The sequence below is a fragment of the Cajanus cajan genome, chromosome 1, assembly GCF_000230855.2.
Source record: "Cajanus cajan strain Asha chromosome 1, NIPB_CcT2T_4, whole genome shotgun sequence".
Taxonomy (NCBI): domain Eukaryota; kingdom Viridiplantae; phylum Streptophyta; class Magnoliopsida; order Fabales; family Fabaceae; genus Cajanus; species Cajanus cajan.
In genome coordinates this window covers 8,209,892-8,233,346 of record NC_138517.1, presented here as the reverse complement: position 1 = coordinate 8,233,346, position 23,455 = coordinate 8,209,892, and the positions used below count along the sequence as shown (strand labels likewise).

General features: G+C 35.7%; 1 protein-coding gene across 2 annotated transcripts; it reads left to right on the top strand.

Moving 5' to 3' along the window:
• The first annotated feature begins 15,184 nt into the window (after positions 1-15,184).
• Positions 15,185-22,958, top strand: LOC109793467 (putative 3-hydroxyisobutyryl-CoA hydrolase 3). 2 transcript variants are annotated; one of them, XM_083074062.1, is made up of 14 exons: positions 15,185-15,336; positions 16,681-16,761; positions 17,065-17,133; positions 17,382-17,445; positions 17,738-17,817; positions 19,460-19,543; positions 19,623-19,707; positions 20,761-20,846; positions 20,987-21,108; positions 21,243-21,303; positions 21,434-21,532; positions 21,643-21,744; positions 22,454-22,495; positions 22,610-22,958. In XM_083074062.1, exons 1-14 carry the CDS (start codon positions 15,298-15,300, stop codon positions 22,739-22,741), a joined length of 1,146 nt encoding a protein of 381 aa, XP_082930188.1. In that variant the 5' UTR covers positions 15,185-15,297; the 3' UTR covers positions 22,742-22,958. The 2 variants fall into 2 exon arrangements, with proteins under 2 accessions (XP_082930188.1, XP_082930185.1); XM_083074059.1 differs by having other exon boundaries at positions 17,382-17,496.
• Positions 22,959-23,455: the final 497 nt, after the last annotated feature.

Here is a 23,455-nt window from a genome sequence, read left to right as displayed (position 1 = left end):
TAATAGCCTCGTAAGGATGTTATACTTATTAAGTCTTTTCGTTACTATTAGTTAGAATCTAGAGTTGAATTTAATTTTCTTTATGATATATCTCTTTTTATATAGACTTGCATTAAAAGTGAGGTAGGTGATACAAAGTTTCATTAAAAATTATAAAGAGGATGGTGATTGATTCTAACATTACTTAGAATTGTGTCTTATTCTAATATAAATTTTTATAGACAAAAAAAACTTATCAATAATATTAATTAATACTAATAATATAAAATTTTGTTTTCTTAATAATAATAATAATAATAATAATAATAAATATATGTTTTTTATACATGAATGAAATTTATAATTTATATAACTTAAATATATCTCAACAATTATATAATTTTAAAATATTATAAAATAAAAACATGTTGATATGCTAGCAGTGACAGATCTAGAAATTTTAGATAGTGGGGGCAATAATTATTTATATATTTATAATATTAAAATTTTTACATATAATTTTTAAAAATATAAATATATATCATAATTATTTTTTACAAACTTTTATATCTATGCTTACGATTAAGGATGAAAATAAATTAAGTCAGACTATATTATATTATAATTTAGTAAGTTTGATCCTAACTTTTTTTTTAAAAAAATACATGTCCTAAGTATGACTTATTTATCTATCATAGACATTTTTTAAATATTTGGTTAGAACTACAATCCTAAAAATATACTTTATAATAATTTAATACTAATAAAAACATAAAAATAAATATGTTAAATTGTATAAAAATCAAGTTTAATTTATTTATAATATAAACATGTTTTTAATATCTAATATAATATTTTAGATAATAATTTATTTCAAACATATTTTATAATAAAAATTTTAAATAGAATATAAATTTTCAATCTTTTCCATTTTAATTTTTTTAATTAACGTATAGAATCTTACAATTTTTACTATTTTGATTTTTTAATCAATGTATACATAAATAAAAAGCACAAAAGATAAATATATATATTACAAATTTTATTTTATCAAAAATTAAACTTTTTAGAAAAAGTAATTCGTTATTAAAGAGTATTTTTTATTACATAAGAGAACTAATCTCCTTCAAAAATTTGATAAATATCAAATAAATGAAAAAATCTTTTAAATTTATATTTTATAATATGATAATTTAAATATATATGTTTCTTTAATTAAAATATAATTTTTATTTTTAAAAATATATTTTTTGGGATAAAAAAAATATGTGTGTGTAAAATGGTACCTCACTCTCTTTTTCGTGGATCCATGCCTGTATGCTAGTAATAAATATAATATCTATAAATATTATTATTTAGTAGTAAAAAATGTATGTATAATTTTGATTTTCATCGAAAAAAAACATATATATATATAATAATAATAATAATAATAATAATAATAATAATTTTTAGCTTGAGTGGTTGGATATCTCTTTAGTTGTAATCAATTTTTTTTACCAAGGTCTTTTATGATCTATCATTTGTACCTTGGTGTTTACGTGTACGATGGGAAAATATGCCGGATTCTATCAAGCATGTGCAATTTAGATTTTCTCACATATATAGGGAGGATAATGGTTGTGCAGACATTTTGATTGAGTTTGGTCTTTGTCATTCTGATTTTTTTTTTTGTGGTCTGCTATTCGACCTTAGAGCATCTACAATGGGAGTTGCTTATAAGCAACTCCCAACCACTTTAAATGGGTCCCATTGTGCCACGTCACTCATAAGCAACTCATACTACATTTTTACAATTTTTGCTCCAATGGGAATTGCTTATAAGCACTCTTACTTTTTACAACTCATACTACACTTTTTTGACACTTCACAATACACTATGATAAACTTTTATAAAATTAATTATTATGAATAATATATAAATATGAATAATTAACAAATTAAAAATTATAATAATAAAAATAAATTTATTGATAAAAAGAAATACAAAAAATTACAATAATAAAAAAAATTACATAATAAAGAGAAATTACATAAAACTAGTCTAATTTACATAAATTAAAATTACAATAAAACTAGTCTAATTTACATAAATTAAAATTACAATAATATTTAATCTCCTAATTTGCGCCTAATAAAATTACAAGCCAATTCATGATCTTTGAGCTGCTTTTCAATCATTCCAGATGTTCTCTAGCCCTACTTGAGACTCGGATACGGAACCATTTGGTGAATCTGTTTCGGAAAAATTTGAAGGCCTAAAAATTATATTGGGATTGGTTGGTATCGGTGGTGGATACATAAAAAAATGGGGATTTGGAAAATTATTATTGGTTGAATGTGGTGGTGGTGGTGGATACATAAAAAAATGGGGATTTGAAGAATTATCATTGGTTGAATGTGGTGGTGGTGGTGGGTATGTAAAAAATTGAGGATTTTGAGAATTTTCATCGGAAGGGGTTGGAGGTGGTGGTTGGTTTTGTAAAAAATTAAAATAACTTTGAAAATTAAATTGATTGGGATCCATGGTAGAATATAAAAATATAAAAAAAAGATACAAATGAACAAAAATAAAATAATTTTTTTTGTTGTGAACGAATAGTAAATGTTAATAGTAAAATTTTTAAAATAAATTCTAAACTTGAATAATGGACTACGCAATGTGGAAAACAGAATGCAAATGAACTACGCAATGCTGAAAACAGAGTGCAAATGAATTGAAAATTGAGTGCAAATGAATTCAAAATTGGACATCAATTTATACATAGAAGTCCAACGGCTCTTTAACGTCTCTCCAACGGGTTTCAACGTCTCTCCAACGTCTCTTTTTTCTTATTTACGATTATCAAAGTCTCTCCATTCATGATCTGCCTTCTCCCTTCACTCTCCCTTCACTCTTTCTTCACTCTCTCTTCTCCGACTGGCGCGCGGAGGGGTCACGGGCGACCACGGGTCACGGGCGACGGTGGTCGCACGCGAGGTGGAGGGGTTCTGGCGCTCGCGGGTCCCTCTTTCAAGGTCTTTCTTTTCTTTCTGTGATTCTCTCTTCTCTCTCGTGGCTGGTGGGCGACGACGCTGGTGCGACGACGGTGGCCACAGGGACGACGACACTGGTGCGGGGACAACGGCGAGAGGAGGGCTGGTCCTGGTGCGACGGAACTGGTGCGGGGACGACAACTTTGGTGCGACGACGGTGGCCAGGTGCTAGTGTGACGGTGCTGGTCCGGCGACGGTGGCCACGGGGACGACGACCAGAGGAGCTCCGCAGTGGCTGGTGCTGGTGCGACGGAACTGGTGCGGGGACGACAACTTTGGTGCGACTTTGTAGTGGCCAGGTGCTAGTGTGACGGTGCTGATCCGGCGACGGTGGCCACGGGGACGACGACCAGAGGAGCTCCGCAGTGGCTGGTGCTGGTGCGAGTGAATCTCCGGCGGTGTTGCTAGCTCACGGGGAGGTCTTATGTGCGACGGTTCGTGGCTTTGGGCATGGAGATGTTGAAGCGGCCAGCTTGGACAGATGAACCAATAAGAACCCTCCATTTGGCATTTCACAATCCTAAGCACCGGAGCTTCAGGAAGGAACGGTTCTAAAAATTTTCAACTTTTTCTTGCCACGTAGGATCACTCCAATGGCAAATGCTTATAAGCTCCGTTGCTTAATTTTAAGAAACAGCACAAGCACCCTCCGCTGGAGGTGCTCTTATAGAATTCAAGCTTATTCTAGGAAGACGTGTAGTCTTTCACATTTTAGGTTTTTTTAAGGATCTCTAATGATGTACCAGTTTTTGTTCCATTTTAGATTTCTTTTCCGTTTTTATAGTATTTCTAATTATATGTTGGAGATAATTATTATAAGGTGGGATGTTAATTTAAGAAAATTATACACATTTTATAGTGATATAATATGTATTATTAAAAATTATTTTTATTTATATAATAAATATAATATATATTGGTATATTATTAAAAATTGTAGTAATAAACTACATCGACACATAAAATATATTATTAAATTTCATTTATAATTAACACAAAAATTATATATAATTATATGTCAAATAAATATATACATACATATATTATATCAATAATAACATTTTTTGTATGTCACTATATATAACATTCTTGTAGTGCTAATTAGGATCTTTTTGTGCATTCTAATGTTTTAGTATATGTAACGACCCGACTGGTCACTACACACGGCATAACACACTAGAAATACCGCACAGAGTTAAAGTGTACAAAAGTTACAATCAAATGCTACCATCCCAAGTAGCTTAACAACAAAATAATCACAAAAGAGATCAGCTCCATCGGTCTGCTGAAGGCTCACCACTAGACTCCCACGTATCCCTGCTCTGCTCCCATACATAGTATGATCATTGCAGTCCAAACATCATGGAAACAACAAAGGGTAAGCTAGTGTAATTAAAAATCAACATACAAATATATAGCAATATGATAAACAACCGCTACAGCTTATACCACTCACAACACGCAACAATATCAGCACCGCAATGCGGCAATAGCAGCACTGCTTAGCAGCAATAACAGCACCATTCAAGTGGCTATAACGGCACTGCAAAGCGGCAACAACAGCACCGACTTAGCGGCTATAACAGCACCACATATGTGGCTAATAACAGCACCGTCTTAGGGCTATAACATCACACAGCTCAGCACAGCACAACACAGCAATTCAACACACTTACAACTCACAACTCAGCCCAACATTCTATAGTACCACAATACTATAAATTTAACATTTTAATTCATCGATCATAGCCCAATATATACCTCTAATACAGCTAAACATTATTTTCTCAGCATTTTCACCTAGTCAGCACGACATATTCATCAAGTTCGGCCTAGTTCAACATATAACCACATTGATTATTAACCTCAACAAAATTCAACAGCTAACAACATGTATAACAATATCTCTTTGCGCGCCCGGCGCACTTGAGGTCACGCCCAGCGCGGCTCAACCCGAGAGCACCAGGGGCCAGAGCGCCCAGCACAAGAGTACTCGCGCCCGGTGAGACTCAACCCGAGAGTGCAAGGCTCTCACGCGCCTGGCGCAATTCTAATTGCGCCCAGCACCGGCCAGGCAGAGACTCTAAGGAGTCTCGTGCGCTCAGCGTGGCCTAACCCGCGCCCAGCGTGGGGGAGGCAGAGACCTACCAAGGTCTCGCGCCCGGCGCAATTCGCATTGCGCCCAGCGCTCTCTTGGCAGAGACTCCCATGGAGCCTCCGTGCCCAGCGAGTCCAAACGCGCGCCTAGCGCGGCACCAGAGTACCCAAAACATGTCACCATTGATATCGCGCCCGGTGCAGCCCAAGTCACGCCCGACGTGGGCCAACCAGAGACTCTCATTTGCAAGCTCGCCCGACGCACACAGCTTTGCGCCCGACAGGCTTGCCTAAACAGAGTCTCCTGGTGGTCACGCGCTCGGCGCGAAGAACAGCGCCTAGCGCGAACTCAGCAGCAACTCTCCCCAAGTTCGAAATTTGTCCAAATCTTGCAAAACTTAGCAGCAAATCCACATGCAATCCAGCCAAAAGTTCTCATTCTCATCAAATATCAATAAAAACGCCTCATTTTCCACATGCAAACACAAATCAAGATTTTCCCAAAAATTTTCCCAACGACCCCGAAAACCCAAAAAGCCCCTAATCGTCCATCCCAGCAGATTCTCAGCTCAAATGTAGCAAACATCATACCACCAAAGAGTTCTTAGAACTCGCTTTCAGCCAAGAAAAACAAAAGACTAGCTTCCCTTACCTCAAATCAAGAAATCCTAGCTCCGGGAAGTAGAAGAAAATGCTCAACGGGGAAGAAAGGGAGAAGAAGAAGAGGAAGCTCCGCACGGCTCGGCTAGAAATCCAACTCCTATTCTTGACCAACACCTTGAATCAAGTAACTAGAATGAGTCAGAAATGTGAGGAAGGGGGTGAAGGAGAATTTTGAATGTGAAGAGAGTTTGGTAGTGTGAGCGAGAGTAAGAGAGGGTAAGGGTAATTGGGGAAAGAAAAGAGAGGGTCTCACAACCTCCCTAACAACAGTTATTTTCATCCACGAAACATAGACTTACTTGGGAAAAGAAACGGGTATCGCTCCCTACATTGCTGCTCCACTTCCCAAGTAGCCGCACCGATAGCTGCATCCCACAGTACCTTCACCAGAGCAATGGACTTGCCCCTCAGCTCTTTCAGCTTATGATCCATTACCGCTACTGGCAACTTCTCAAAGGTCAGGTTCTCCTTCACTTGTACATCGTCCAGCTCCACCACATGACTAGGGTCATGAATATACTTCCTCTGTTGAGACACATGAAATACATCATGTAGGTTTGAAAGAGATGGTGGCAGAGCCAACCGATAGGCGACCGGACCTACACGCTGTATGATCTGATAGGGACCCACAAACCTTGGTGTCAACTTTCTTGCCCTCAGCGTTCTTTCCACACCAGAGGTCGGAGTCACCTTCAGGAACACATGCTCTCCTTCGGCAAACTCCAAAGGCTTACGCCTCCTGTTAGCATAAGATTTCTGCCTACTCTGAGCAGTCTTCATCTTCTCCTGGATCATCTTCACCTTTTGAGTAGTCTGTAGGATCAGCTCCGGTCCCACAACCACTGACTCGCCATCCTGATACCAGCATAGAGGAGTCCTACATCTTCTGCCATACAAGGCTTCATATGGTGCCATCCCAATACTAGCATGAAAGCTGTTATTATAAGTAAACTCCACCAGCGGTAGGACCTCCTCCTAGCTACCCAAGTGGTCTAATACACAAGCCCTCAACAGATCCTCCAAGGAATGGATTGTCCTCTCTGACTGGCCATCCGTCTGTGGATGATAAGCAGAACTCAACTTCAGCTTCGTGCTTAGGGCCTGATGTAGACTCTGCCAAAATCTGGAAGTGAACCTCAGATCCCGATCGGAAATAATATTGGTAGGCACCCCGTGCAATCGTACTATCTCCCTCATATACAACTGCGTCGGCTTTTCCAAGGACCACTTGATGTTGACAGGCAAGAAATGTGCACACTTGGTCAATCGATCAACAATCACCCAGATAGCATCACTATTCCTAGCTGACCTAGGCAACCCGACGATGAAGTCCATAGTGATACTATCCCACTTCCATTCGGGAATCTCAATCTGTTGCATCAACTCACTCGGCTTCTGATGCTCAACCTTTGCCTTCTGACAGGTCACACAGGCCGCCACATACTCAGCTATCTCCCTCTTCATACCAGACCACCAGAAAGTCTTCTTGAGGTCTTGGTATCTTAGTCATACCCAGGTGTATGCTAAGTCTGCTCTTGTGACCTTCCTCCAACACATCTCTCTTCAGCTCAGCATCCTGAGGTAGGCAAATTCTGCCCTTAAACGTCAAGATTCCATCTTCTCCCAGCTCAAAGCCAACAGCCTTCTCGGTACCCAGCAAACCAAGAAGTTTCACCAGCTCGGCGTCTTACAACTGCTTAAGTCCAACCTGCCTCAAGAACTCATTAGTTATGGTAATCATCCCACAACTAATGTGATCCTAAGCTAACTCCACACAGAGATTCAAATCTCTGAACTCCTCAACCAGCTCCAGCTCCTTCATCATCATACTAGACATGTGGATGGATTTCCTACTCAGCGCATCTGCCACCACATTGGCCTTTCCCGGATGATACATCAACTGAAAATTATAATCCTTCAGAAACTCCATCCACCGCCTCTGCCTCATGTTCAGCTCCTTCTGATCAAACAAGTATTTCAGACTCTTGTGATCACTGAAGACGCTGAACCGAGCACTATACAAGTAATGCCTCCATATCTTCAAGGCAAACACCACAGCTGCTAACTCCAGGTCATGAGTAGGATAATTCCTTTCATGATTCTTTAATTGCCTTGAAGCATACGCCACCACTCTCCTGTTTTGCATCAACACACACCCCAAACCCTGGTGAGAAGCATCACAGTACACATCAAAAGGCTCACCAGAATCCAGCAATACCAGCACAGGAGAAGTGGTCAATCTCCGCTTCAGCTCCTCAAAACTTCGCTCACAGGCATCTATCCAGATGAACAGCTTCTCCTTCCGTGTCAGCTGGGTTAGAGGCATTACTATCTTAGAGAATCCTTCAATGAACCTTCGATAGTAACCCTCTAAACCCACAAAGCTCTGAATATCTGTGACAGTCCTTGGACGTTCCCACTGCAACACCGACTCCACCTTAGCCGGATCAACAGCAATCCCCTCAGCTGAGATCACATGTCCCAAGAACTTCACCTCATCCAACCAGAACTCGCATTTTGAAAGCTTTGCATACAACTGCTTTGCCTTCAAAATCTCCAGCACTATCCTCAAGTGCTCATCGTGCTCTTCTCGGGTCCTTGAATAAATCAAGATGTCATCAATGAACACCACAACAAACTTATCCAAGAATGGCCGGAAGATCCTGTTCATGTAGTCCATGAACACTACGGGGGCGTTGGTCACACCGAACGACATCACAACATATTCATAGTGACCATACCTAGTCCTGAAAGCAGTCTTTGGTATGTCACCCTCCTTCACCCTAATCTGGTGATAGCCTGACCTCAAGTCAATCTTGGAAAACACCGATGCTCCCCTCAGTTGATCCATTAAGTCATCTATCCGGGAAAGTGGATATTTGTTCTTAATGGTCAACTTGTTCAGCTGCCGGTAATCAACACCAGTTGACTACCTCCATCCTTCTTTCTTACCAATAACACCGGAGCACCCCACGGTGAAACACTTGACCGCACCAACTGCTTTTTTAACAGGTCTTCCAACTGACCCTTCAGCTCAACCAGCTTAGCAGGAGCCATCTTATAAGGAGCCACAGACACTAGTCTCGCACCTGGAACCAAGTCAATGCTGAACTCCATCTCCCTAACAAGAGGCAACCCAGGCACCTCATCCGGGAAAACCTCAGCAAAATCCCTCACTACATCAATATCCGCTATGACCCTCTCGGTCTCCACACTCATGGCAGCAAGCAGAAGATAGCATTCTACTCCATCTCTTAGCAAGGACTTAGCTTGGCCAGCTGAGATCAACAGCCCATCCTCCTCCTAAGGGAAAATCAACCTCCTATTGGCACAATCTATAAGATTGCGATTGGCAGACAACCAATCCATCCCTAAGATTATGTCAATATCTACCAAAGGTAAACAGATCAAGTTCACCTTATACCTCTTCTCATTTACCGCAATCGGACAACCAACACATAACTCGGAAGCAACTACCGAAGCAGAAGCGGGCGTCGACAGAAGCAGTCTCAACCCCAAATCACACACAGGCACACCCAACATAGCGGCACAAGCATAAGATATAAAGGAATGCGTAGCACCAGAGTCAAAGAGAATCATCACATCCTTACCAGCAGCTTTGCCCTTCCCCTTCATAAGATCAGAAGAAGTCGAAGCCTCAGCACCCGTCAAGGCAAATACCCTACCAGCAGTAGTGGGTCTTTCACCTCTTTGAGTATCAATTCTCTGTGCACTACTCCTCTGAGTATCATCCCTCTGTACATCACTCCTCTGAGTGTTCCTCTCTGGTCTGCTCCTAGCAGGACAGTTGGCCAACTCGTGGCCCATCTGATGACATCTGAAACAACGGCTCTCCGTGTGTGGACAGTCCCTGAGAAAATGGGGCCCAACACACCTGTAACATCTCAGAGTGGCACCTCCACTCTGTCTACCTCCACTAGCAGCACTGGAAGACTGCCTAATAACAGAACCCCCTTTCTGTGGTTGGGGCCTATCATACAGCTTCCTCTGACTCTCACCCTTCTTGGACCCAGATGGCCCTCCAGCAGTCCTCACAACACGGTTGCCACCCTCCAACCGCACCACCACTTTCGCCTTCTCCACTAAGGCCGGAAACTCAGTGATGGCCATAGGCACCACCACCCTCTTCAGCTCATATCTCAAACCATCAGCAAACTTCCTGCATTTCCAGGCCTCAGCTATACCTTGCGAATAAAAACGAGCCAGGTGCTCGAATTTCACCGCATACTCAGAAATTTTCATCCCTCCCTGGTGTAACCTTATAAACTCAGCCTCCTTAGCGTGCCTCATGTTGGGCCCGATTGTCCACCTTTTGCACCACCATAGTATGATATTGTCCGCTTTGGGCCCAAGCCCGCACGGTTTTGTTTTTGGGCTCCTTCCCAAAAGGCCTCATACTATGTGGAATGGTGGACACTTATAAACTAGCCAATGTTCCTTCATTTTACCGATGTGGGACTTGGGATGAATCCCAACAAACCTCCCCTCAGACCAAGGACCACATGTCTCGTGATCTCCTCCCCTCAAGCGATAATCCGTCACCATCTTGTACCGCCGTTAACTCTACGGGACACGCCGCCTGAACACCACAATATCAGGAAGACTTTCGACACAAGGCACCAAGTTCGAATCTCCATCGCGAGGCACAACACTGAGGGTCTTCCCGCATCAAACCCAGACGAACCGTTGGCTCTGATACCACTTGTTGGGCCCGATTGTCCACCTTTTGCACCACCATAGTATGATATTGTCCGCTTTGGGCCCAAGCCCGCACGGTTTTGTTTTTGGGCTCCTTCCCAAAAGGCCTCATACTATGTGGAATGGTGGACACTTATAAACTAGCCAATGTTCCTTCATTTTACCGATGTGGGACTTGGGATGAATCCCAACAAACCTCCCCTCAGACCAAGGACCACATGTCTCGTGATCTCCTCCCCTCAAGCGATAATACGTCACCATCTTGTACCGCCGTTAACTCTACGGGACACGCCGCCTGAACACCACAATATCAGGAAGACTTTCGACACAAGGCACCAAGTTCGAATCTCCATCGCGAGGCACAACACTGAGGGTCTTCCCGCATCAAACCCAGACGAACCGTTGGCTCTGATACCACTTGTTGGGCCCGATTGTCCACCTTTTGCACCACCATAGTATGATATCGTCCGCTTTGGGCCCAAGCCCGCACGGTTTTGTTTTTGGGCTCCTTCCCAAAAGGCCTCATACTATGTGGAATGGTGGACACTTATAAACTAGCCAATGTTCCTTCATTTTACCGATGTGGGACTTGGGATGAATCCCAACACCTCACGCTCTCAGGGAAGTACTTCTCCATGAACACCGTCCTGAAGCATTCCTAGTCAAACTGTAACTCCTCTGGCAGCAAGCATCTGATAGGTGCCTCTCCATCAATGTTCAGCCTCTCCCACCAGCATGTACACAGCATATGCCAGCCTCTTCTCTGGAGAACATCCCAGAACAGCAAAGATCTTCTCCAACTCACATATCCAGCGGTCAGCTACCTCTAGATCTGCATCTCCCATGAATTATGGGGGATGACATTTCCGAAACTCAGCAAGGTCTCGGCTCTCCTACGACCCTGTAGGTCTCGCTGCACCAGCTGCAACTCTCTCAGCCTCCATCCTAGCAAAATAAGAATTTTGCTGCTGCATAGCCATAGCCATCATCTCTATGACACGGGCTATCTGCTCGTTGGTCCTAATCATCGTCTACAAAAGTAACAGCATCTTTAGTAAACAATAACTAAACCAAAAAACAATCAACACAGAGCTAACACAACAAAAGCCTAAAGGGACCACCCCTAAAGAGTGTCCACTAGACTCGACTTGCTCTGATACCACTAAAGTGTAACGACCCGGCTGGTCACTACACACGGCACAACACACTAGAAACACTGCACAGAAAAGAACAACTGTATACATATAGAGTCTAGAATATACATATACATGATCCAATCTGAACAGAGTTAAAGTGTACAAAAGTTACAATCAAATGCTACCATCCCAAGTAGCTCAACAACAAAATAATCACAAAAGAAATCAGCTCCACCGGTCTGCTGAAGACTCACCACTAGACTCCCACCTATCCCTGCTCTGCTCCCATACATAGTATGATCATTACAGTCCAAACATCATGAAAACAAAAAATGGTAAGCTAGTGTAATTAAAAATCAACATACAAATATATAGCAATATGATAAACAACCGCTACAGCTTATACCACTCACAACACGCAACAATATCAGCACCGCAATGCGGCAATATCAGCACTGCTTAGCAGTAATAACAACACCACTCAAGTGGCTATAACGGCACCGCAAAGCGGCAACAACAGCACCGACTTAGCGACTATAACAGCACCACATATGTGGCTAATAACAGCACCGTCTTAGCGGCTATAACATCACACAGCTCAGCACAGCACAACACAACACAGCACAACACAACAATTCAACACACTTACAACTCACAACTCAGCCCAACATTCTATAGTACCACAATACTATAAATTTAACATTTTAATTCATCGATCATAGCCCAATATATACCTCTGATACAGCTAAACATTATTTTCTCAGCATTTTCACCTAGTCAGCACGACATATTCATCAAGTTCGGCCTAGTTCAGCATATAACCACATTGATTATTAACCTCAGTAAAATTCAACAGCTAACAACATGTATAACAATATCTTCTTGCACGCTCGGCGCACTCGAGGTCACGCCCAGCGCGGCTCAACCCGAGAACACCAGGGGCCAGCGCGCCCAGCGCAAGAGTACTCGCGCCCAGCGAGACTCAACCCGAGAGTCCAAGGCTCTCACGCGCTTGGCGCAATTCCAATTGCACCCAGTGCCGGCCAGGCAAAGACTCTAAGGAGTCTCGTGCGCTCAGCGTGGCCTAACCCGCGCCCAGCGTGGGGGAGGCAGAGACCTACCAAGGTCTCGTGCCCAGCGTAATTCGCATTGTGCCCAGCGCTCTCTTGGCAGAGACTCCCAAGGAGCCTCCGCGCCCAGCGAGTTCAAACGCGCGCCTAGCACCACCAGAGTACCCAAAACATGTCACCATTGATATCGCGCCCGGCGCAGCCCAAGTCACGTCCGGCGTGGGCCAACCAGAGACTCCCATTTGCAAGGTCGCCCGGCGCACACAACTTTGCGCTTGGCGGGCTTGCCTAAACAGAGTCTCCTGGTGGTCACGCGCCCGACGCGAAGAACAGCGCCCAGCGTGAACTCAGTAGCAACTCTCCCCAAGTTCAAAATTTGTCCAAATCCTGCAAAACTTAACAGCAAATCCACATGCAATCCATCCAAAAGTTCCCATTCTCATCAGATATCAATAAAAACGCCTCATTTTCCACATGCAAACACAAATCAAGATTTTCCCAAAAATTTTCCCAACGACCCCGAAAACCCGAAAAGCCCCTAATCGTCCATCCCAACAGATTCTCAGCTCAAATGTAGCAAACATCACACCACCAAAGAGTTCGTAGAACTCGCTTTCAGCCAAGCAAAACAAAATACTAGCTTCCCTTACCTCAAATCAAGAAATCCTAGCTCCGGGAAGTCGAAGAAAATGCTCAACGGGGAAGAAAGAGAGAAGAAGAAGAGGAAGCTCCGCACGGCTCGGCTAGAAATCCAACTCCTATTCTTGACCAGCACCTTGAATGAAGTAACTAGAATGAGTCAGAAATGTGAGGAAGGGGGGTGAAGGAGAATGTTGAATGTGAAGAGAGTTTGGTAGTGTGAGTGAGAGGGTAATTGGGGAAAGAAAAGAGAGGGTCTCACAGTATATATATATATATATATATATATATATATATATATATATATATATATAATTTTGTTTTCATATTAAAATAATTATTTGATTTAGTAGTGAATGTTGTAGTTGGGTTAAGCGGTTCAGTTCCCTTTTTCAAATTTGACAAATTTCCCCTTATTTTTTCATATAACACATTAACGTACCTTGATTAACATTTGTGTCATCTAGAGTTGTTAAAGTGGGTTCCAGCCCGTGGATCAATCCGGCTCACCTTAAAAATGGGTCGGGTCGGGCCAAAAAAATAAAAAAAAAATTGATGGGTCAGAAAATGTGACCTGGCTCACCCGGGCTGAACTCGTGGTGGGCAGCCCAGCCTGCCCACCTAACCCACTTACCAACCCATGAACTTAATCCACTAACAATTCACTTAATTATTTATTATTATATATCACTATTTTAATAAGATCATTTTTTTTATATATAAAGATAAAATCAATGTTAAATAATATGAAATCGTTATAAATTTATCTACCCAAACCTCCAATAAAATATAATATTGATGAATAATCTCTCTTATGAATTTTTTTTTTTGTTTTAATTTTTTAAAGTTGTACACTTTTTAATTTAAGTTTAATATTGTATCCATGATACTTAATTTGATAATTTTTACTTTAGATTAGAGATTTTTTATTAAAATTTATTTTATTTTATTTTTTTAAAATCAAGTGGGTACAAGAAAATTTCCGTATAGTGACACACACCCTATAGTGACACAATATGTGTCACTAAAAATTACTTTTACCCACACAATAAATATAATATATGTAGGTATATTGTTAAAGAGTGTAGGTATAGACTATAGTGACATATAAAATATGTTGTTAAATCTCATTCAAAATCAACACTAAAATTGTATGTAGCTATATGTCAAATAGGTATATACCTACATATATTATACCTATAGTGACACTTTTTGTATGTCACTATATGGAACATATTTTGTAGTGGCGACCTGTTTAGCCTACCAACCCGTGGTGGCCCAGGCCAGATTAGAAAAATTTGCATAATAAATTTGGTGAGTCGGATCGAGTCAACTCACTTAAAAAGTAGGTTGAGGTGAGCCGGGCCAAATAGGTCTGGTCTGTTTTTGACAGCTCTAAGTGTCATCCATCATATCTAGTATCATCTGTCATATGATCTACATGTCACTTGTAAATATCATATTAACAAGAGTATTGCTTTATCCTCCGAATCAAAATTCAAATCGAATTTCGAATGATTAAAACATTAACATTTTTTAATAAATTTATCATAAAATAATTATTAATTTAATATTTTTTTGTTTAAATCAATTTTTCAATAACTCGAAACAAGTTTCAGAATATTTTTTCAAACCATGCAACATTTTTCTATAACAAACCTGTTATTTCCTTCCTAGCGTCACGTAAGAAGGAAAAATAAATTATAATTTTATAAGTGTTATTTTAATTTTTTAATATAATAATAATTATATTTTTTATTTATATTCCTAAAAATATTATTTAAAAATTTAATATTGTGTCGCATCCTTTTCTCATTTAAAAAAGTAATGCTTTGCCCGTAAGTGAGGAGGTAAACTTTGTATTGTTATCGTAAAGTTTATAAATAGAGCAGTTTATTGCGCTTAAATATATGCACCTTCCTTTCAAAACTCTCTGATTGTAGAATTATATCACAACGATGGGTCTGAGTCTCAATTTTGTCTTGGAACAAAACCAGGTTCTTTTTTCTTCTTTCTCTCATGTTGAGTAAATTATAATTATTTCATGGATGTTTTATAGAATGATACTTTACCTTGATCAACCTTCAAATTTATATTATATTCCAATGGTAATATTCTTTTTACTAATAGCTAGAATTGATCGGTGACATGACTCACATGAGACATTATGAGTGATCCAATTGATAAATGAACTTTGTACTCCAATTTTGTTCAAAGAGCATATCAGTAAAAATATTTAGAAAACTATATTTAAGTTTGATTCTTATATTTTTGTTACACACAATTTTATATTTAGCAATCTTTTTGACAAAGTATGGCATCACATATGATCGATTTATTAAAGTTTGGACAAACAGTTCTCCTCAATTTGTTTACCTTTTGCCGGCTAATGTCATGGATATCTTACATTTTAGAATGTAATTCTTTTTGTTTTGTCTTTACATATAAAATATCGAGAAACTTAATTTAAAGTAACTTTAACAAAATAAATTTAATTGACATATAAAATTAAATTAATATTATTATTATGTCAATATAAAAAGTTAACATTAAAAAAAAAAATTAACAACAAAAATTAAAAGAATTAAAAAACAGTAAATATAAGGATTGAAAATGTCTATCTTAAATTATAAAAACTAAAAAATATTGAAAAACATAAGTATAAGAATTAAAATGATTTATTTTAAATTATAGAGACTAAAAATATTTATTTTAATTTATAAAAATTAAAAAGATCTATTTTAAATTACAAAAATTAAAAAAATCTAAAAGATAAAATAAGTAAAATTATATAAATTAAAAAATATTTTAACCTACAAACTTTTATGTAAAATATATTTATTAAATTTTATAATAATTATCTTAAAATTAAGTTATTGTAATAATATTTTTTTATTGCTTGATATTTACACAGATTATATAGGACTATTAAACCCGTTAGTAATTTACAGGGATTAATACTTCCAATTGGTCAATTGATATCTCTTACTTTATAGAATATGTTAAGTTGAATATACACAAATTTATGAAAGGAGGTTAAGGACATGGAGAAATTCTTAATTATTACATATTTTTCCAAAAGCACAAGGATATCCACTGAATTCACAACATATTACATATTTGTATATGCACATAAAAAAAATGTACGAAACTGATCTCAAACAAGACTTACAAGCAAAGACAGCCAATTTAATTATTATTCTTTTCATTTAGCTCCAGAAAGAAACAGAACTCGATGATAGAATTGCTTAAGAAATATTATATTTTATCATCATTGATAAAATTAATTATATCATGATCTTTATTATTTATCCTCTCTGATTACACGACTTTCCATATAGGTACTTTTCTCAGGAAATTCTTGTGTAAAGTTGGTGATACTAAACAGACCTGAGAAGCTAAACAGCCTTAACCATGAAATGGTAAGTTCATAAAGCCAATTCTTTAAGTGTCTCAAACATGAATTACTTTACTTAATGATAGTTGTTTAAAAAAAAATTGTAAGATTGTAGGAAGATCAATTAATGGAGCTGCCATTGTTGAGAGCTATTTTGGTTTAGTTTTTAAAGGATATCCCTTTTCATAAGCTACCCCTCAAAGTTATGCCACCATAGATATTTTGCAGTTAACAGTAAAATAATTTTAAAAAATTAAAATTAAAAGAAAAACACAGTTTTCTTGTTGTAAGAGAATGTCAATATATGGCTTCTTTCACTGTTTTGCAGATTTGCCGAATAAAAAAGAATTTAGAGTTGTATGAGAAGGATCCTTCAGTCCAACTTGTGATACTGAAGGTACGTAAAACAGCAAGGGAGGATGAAGATTTCCAATATTTTTGTTGGATTATCAGGGGAATGGAATATATGAAATTAAATTTCCAGTTTCTTATTCGGTTAAATATTTTATTTTTGATCTGATTATTTTTTTTTTTCTCGAGTAACTGCTTATTTTGCTTATTTACACTATTCATGTATGATTAATTTCCAATATATCATTGAAATAGTAACTATATGTATCCTCTATATTTTCCGGCTTTAACTAGGGCAATGGAAAAGCTTTCTGTGCCGGTGGTGATGTGGTATCAGTCATTACGTCCTCAATTGTAGGTATATATAGCTCGTCCAAAGCCAGCAAAAAAAGATATAAAACTATAACCGGTGATTGAGATCTTACATAAACTTTTTTTTAATAATTTAATCACAGCAATTAAGACCTTTAATCATCTCTTTAATTAATTAATAGGACTTCGAAGTATTTTGATAAGTTTTAAGTTTTAAATTTTGGTTCTTTGGGTCGATTAGGAGACTAATACTTAATTAGTTCAGAATTTAGTCACACGTAAACTTCATCTTGTTCTGTAAAAATATTATTTACTAAGGATATCGTGAATCGAACCAGGACACTGGACCTATGGTGTTAGCTATTTCAAGGAACACCTTACTCTGGACCATTTGATAGCAACCTATAAAAAGCCTATGGTGAGTTGGTTATGTTTCAATTCTTGTGCCGACAATTCATTAATATCTTTATGTATCTCAAGACTCAAGTGCTCGAAAGCAATTTCTTTTTTTTTAAATAGAAAATTCAATTTTCTTTCTATTTTTATATATATTTTTGCTATAGATGAAATAAAAAATTTGTATCCTTAACCATTTTTTTTTAAAAAAAGAACTTGGTAGTTGGCTATAAACTTACATGCAATAACATCCTATTAATTACACTAAGATGCATTTACAACAAAATCTCATGAAATATTTTTCACTTTTACTTCCTTAAGCGAGACAAAATCCTTCTACATCAATAATTTTTAACTTTTTACATTGATTATTGAGATATATAAAATTGATTACTTTTATGTTTGGTTAAATCGATGTACATGTATAGAAATAAATTGTTGATAGGATGAGACTTATAACACTCAAAGGAAGGAAATCAAACTAAGTGGATTAATAGGATATTATTAATATATATATATATATATATATATATATATATATATATATATATATACTTTATATTTTAATTCTCTAAATACTAGATGATGATATTTGGAGGGTCATCTTTATAACTATTGAATTATAAATAATATATTCTCTTATCTTTTGGGACATGAATGAAAAATATGAATGTTAGTTTTAGTTTCAGTTTTTTTAATATAGCTTTCTGATATCTTTTAATGGTAGATTTTAGGAGTACAGTTATTAACTTTCTATGGACCGTCTTCATCAATACTACAACAAAATAGACTTTTATAGTGGCATTTAATATGAGTTTTAGTGGCAATAAAAATTGTTACAAATTTTTTTACCGGCATTTTCACATTAGCCATTGTATGCAGTGTCGCTAAAATATTTAGTGGTAATTATTCAAAATGTTGGTAAAAACCCTTATAATAGTTGAAAAAAGTGTATATCTTTTTGTGACATTTTTTACTTTCTAGTCGATGTGGGACTTGTAAGATGAGTACAAATAAATAATTACTTTATCTCTAGTTGATGTGGGACTTGTAAGATGAGAACCCTCTTAAGTTTAAGGATTATTGAGTTTGATAATAGTGAATAATCTCATACTAATTTAGAATAATAAGTTATAGGTCTAACTTAATCCTACATAACAAACTTGTAAGGTGAGAGTTATTATTCATTTATATACTATTTAATTATCTTATTTCTAGTTGATGTGGGACTAAAGTTTTTCTTAATAAATAATTGTCGCTAATAGTAAATTTTGGTATGATATAAATATATTTTTAGTGACCATTATATATTAGTCACTAATACTTTTATTAAATAATAAAACAAAGGCAATTAATTTATTGCCGGTAAATAATTGTCGGTAAAAATGAATTTTGTTGTAGTACAATGACTTTTAATAACTGATGTATGTGGTCATGTTCTATGTCTGAAATTTCTAACCCATGTAAAAAGGTCTGCAAAATTTTTAAAAATGTCACCACATTTTTTTAACATCAACGGTCAAATAATCGACCTAGAATTGTGGCATGTACAATATTTCTCATTAGGTATTGCCTCCCAAATTAATTTATTTGTTAGCATTTATTCTCCTATCTTAATTTATTATACCCATTTGAGTGGTTTCTTTAAACGGTTGTGGAATCAGGTCTCTCTCATCAATGGAGTGGTCATGGGAGGAGGAGCAGGTTTGTCCATGGTTACAAAGTTCAGGGTTGTGACCGAAAAAGCCGTATGTTTCTAAAGAACACATGAAAGTTTCATGAATATGAGATTCTACCCAAACATTTATTATGATCGATTATTTGTAGGTATTTGCCATGCCAGAGGCATCTATAGGACATTTTCCAGATGTGGGTTCAAGTTACTTCCTTTCTAGGCTTCCTGGCTTTTTTGGTAAGATGGTTACATGTTTATGTTTATGTTTTTTTTTTTCTTTTCTTTTAATATATGGAATTTAATTTGAATGCACTTGACAATGTAAACTTGATAGTATAAAAAAATATATATTTATCAATTATCATCCAATTATATGTTATAATATATGGTAAATTGTTGAATCTTATTTTAATTAACTTAAATCTGTACCGTAATTTCTATATAAATACATGAAAAGTAATCTGGAATATATATGTATGTGGTACTTTATATCACTAGTAATGTCTTCAATATAATCCTAGCTCGTAACTTTACAATATATCACGCTGCTTAATAGGTAGTTATTTAAAATCTATTTTTCAATTAAACTTTCATTTATCTCTCAGCATAACTCTCAAATCAAAATAGAAGCAGAATTTGTTTAATAAAAAATGTATAATTATAAAATTTTAATGTGCTAAATGACTTCTTTGTTTTCAGTTTTTTTTTCTTGTATAATCTAAATGAATTTTCATAATTTTGATCTAAAAAACATATTTTTCAAGTCTATATATGGTTATAATTCAGCTCTTCAAAACGTATCAGAATTTTGATACGTGATATAAATTTCACTCATTTAATGTCACCACACATCTGAGAGTTCAAAGAACAGAAAAGAAGTTCTTTAAACGTATCTCATTGAATTAATTAATATAAAAGATGATGACACAAGAAAGAATTATATGTATTTATAAGTGCAATAGAAACTATATATTCTCATGCCAAGTAAGTAAACAGAACTAACACAACTTGTAACAAATGGGGTTAACAAGAAAAAGGGTAGAAGTATGAAGAAAATATGAATGTTATTTTTTTTTTCATTTAAAATATATAATTATAAATAATGATGAAAATTATGGTTGTTGAAAGAATTCTTTTAATTTTGCCAAAATTATTACCAGTTTATTTAATGTAGAAATAACAAGTTATGGGATATATATTGTGCATGCAGAGTACATATTCACATATATTTTGTTTTTCTTTGTGTATTGGTATTAGTTTGCAATTTTATTCTCACTCAATTATATGCAGGGGAATACATAGGGTTGACTGGAGCACGTTTGGATGGAGCAGAAATGGAAGCATGTGGTTTAGCCACACATTTTGTGCCTTCGGTGGTAAAACTACATTCAGAACTAGCCAGTTTCTCAATTAATATACTTCCATAATAAAAAATAGTTATAATGTAAATGGATATATAATGTAATTTTTAAGAACTAAATAATTCACCACACAATTCAATTTTTATGTGTTATAGAAGCTAAAGTCGTTGGAAAATGCTTTACAAGCTATTAATTCTCCAAATGTTTCAACAATTACTGCACTAATACAAACGTTCGCAGAGAAAGCATACGTCAAAGAAAACAGTCCTATTAAAAGGTAAATCAGCAATAAATAAATAAAATTATATATATATATATATATGATCTTCTCCTGAGATTTTGTGCATTAATTTTTTAGAATTGACTACTGAATGACACGTTCTTTTTCACGTAAAAAAAAAAAAAAAAAAGATTAGAGACTTTAAACAGATGTTTCTCAAAAGGGTTGGTGGAGGAAATAATTCAATCCTTGGTAAGTAATAAGTATACATGCAACAAGTAAGACATGTAAATATTGTATTCATTTATCCTCTTTTTTGCTGAATAATTAAGTATATAGTAACATTTTTAATTAATCATATAATATGATCATGATTTTATAGGAACATGAATTACAAAATGGAGCTGAAAAGTGGATAACAAATGCATTAAGCTCCATGCGTTCATCTTGCCCTACTAGCCTAAAGATATTTTTGAAATCAGTAAGTGTGGCAGAAAAAGATTCAATTGTACATACTCTCATTATTGTTCATAATAATGACATATTGGGTATTAGTTATATTAAAAAGAACAATTTTCTGATGTGTTTTAGATCAGGAAAGGCAGGGTACAAAGCATTGATCAATGCCTTTGTCGAGATTATAACATTACCTGCCACTTGTTAAGAAGAACTTTCGGAAATGATTTATATGAGGTAAATATTTTGATTTAATGTACGATGAATTTATTAGAGTTTTGTATGGTTAAGGAATTAATAATAATTTCTTTTAATTAAAAATGATGTAGGATATATATATATATATATATATATATATATATATATATATATATATATATATTAGAAATTACGGTAGAGATACATTAACAACTTTTAATATTTTTTTTTTTATATTTATAAATCCTTTGTTCATTATAACATTGGTTAAAATTTGCCTTATTTTTATTCTGCAGTTAGGCCATAGTCATTAAGTTTATTTCTTTCACTTTTTTTTGTTTTCCTCACTACAATAAATATTACATATAGTGACATACAAAAAGTGTCACTATAAGTATAATATATGTAGGTATATATCTATTTGGCATATAGCTACACACAATTTTAATGTTGATTTTGAATGAGATTTAACAACATATTTTGAGTCTCACTATAGCTTATACCTACATTTTTTAACAATATACCAACATATATTATATTTATTGTGTAGGTAAAAGTAGTTTTTAGTGACACTTATTATATCACTATAGAATGTGTGTCACTATACGGCAATTTTCTTGTAGTGCCTTTATATCCTACGAAATGGTACGTAGTATGTGATAGAATATTAATAGTGCATTGGGATAGAGCAATTAGTTTTATATGACTAATATTTGCCCCATTCGTTTAACTCAAAATGTGTGCATAGGGTTCAAGAGCAAAATTGATTGATAAAGATAACAAGCCCAAGGTACACGATAGTATCTTATATATGTTCTATCTTTAATTATGGATATATATTTATATATTAATATGATTTTAAACGTATGGTTTTTCGTTTTTCTTTTCTCATTTTGTTAACTAGTGGGAACCTTCAAAACTAGAGCTGGTTAAAGAAGAAATAGTGGATCAATACTTTGAGGACGTCAATGATGATGAATGGGAATGTCTTCGATTTCCTGATAGATCCAATTCTCAAATTGTAAGCAGATTATAAGGTTTAATGGAGCTCATTCTGCAAGTTTAAACTTAAGAACTATATGTAAGCAATTTGAGAATAAATTAAGTGAAATATCTATGTTATTTCAGGGTAAAGGAATTGATGTTAAATTTAGTTCTAATTAAGTAAAATAAAATATCTGTAGTATGTGATTTGGCAGTTTGAGGTTTAATTATTCTCTTTAATTTAATGTTTTTATATTTTCCCTTGTGTCTTTTATCATTTTGGTATTAAAAAATATTCTCTAGTTTTTTTTCTCCAGACATGGCATACTCACACTGAGTCACTCATCATTGACAATCTAAAACTGAAAATTTCTCCTTTTTAAAAAATTTGACAGAGTTTTTTTTTCTTCATACCATGACATTTTAGATAACTTTAGTTAAGACGGCGAGGATGAATTAAAGACTTTTAAGTTTCATTCTCTTACCTTCCATCTTGCTCTTAAGTAGTACTCTCACTATAATTATATATATAAGTAAAAAAAATTTAATTTTTTATTAAAATATATGTAAATTTCAATTAAATTAAATTTATGATCTAATGTTCTTAAACTAAAAATAATTTTAAGACAATAAATGAAAACACTATTAACTAATGTAAAAAATGCTCTCTTAAGAGTTACATCGTAAAACACGACTATTCATTATACTCACATAATTGTTAATGTGAATCTTGATTAAAGATAAATTGATAATGTGAATCTTAATT

What these genes read in the sequence shown, in the direction of transcription:
- LOC109793467 (XM_083074059.1), top strand. Translation starts at nt 15,298, where the DNA reads ATGGGTCTGAGTCTCAATTTTGTCTTGGAACAAAACCAG. An exon ending in CAACCTATAAAAAGCCTATG is followed by an intron (nt 17,818 to 19,459) that starts GTGAGTTGGTTA and finishes TTGTGGAATCAG; the next exon opens with GTCTCTCTCATCAATGGAGT. An exon ending in TCGGAAATGATTTATATGAG is followed by an intron (nt 21,745 to 22,453) that starts GTAAATATTTTG and finishes ATGTGTGCATAG; the next exon opens with GGTTCAAGAGCAAAATTGAT.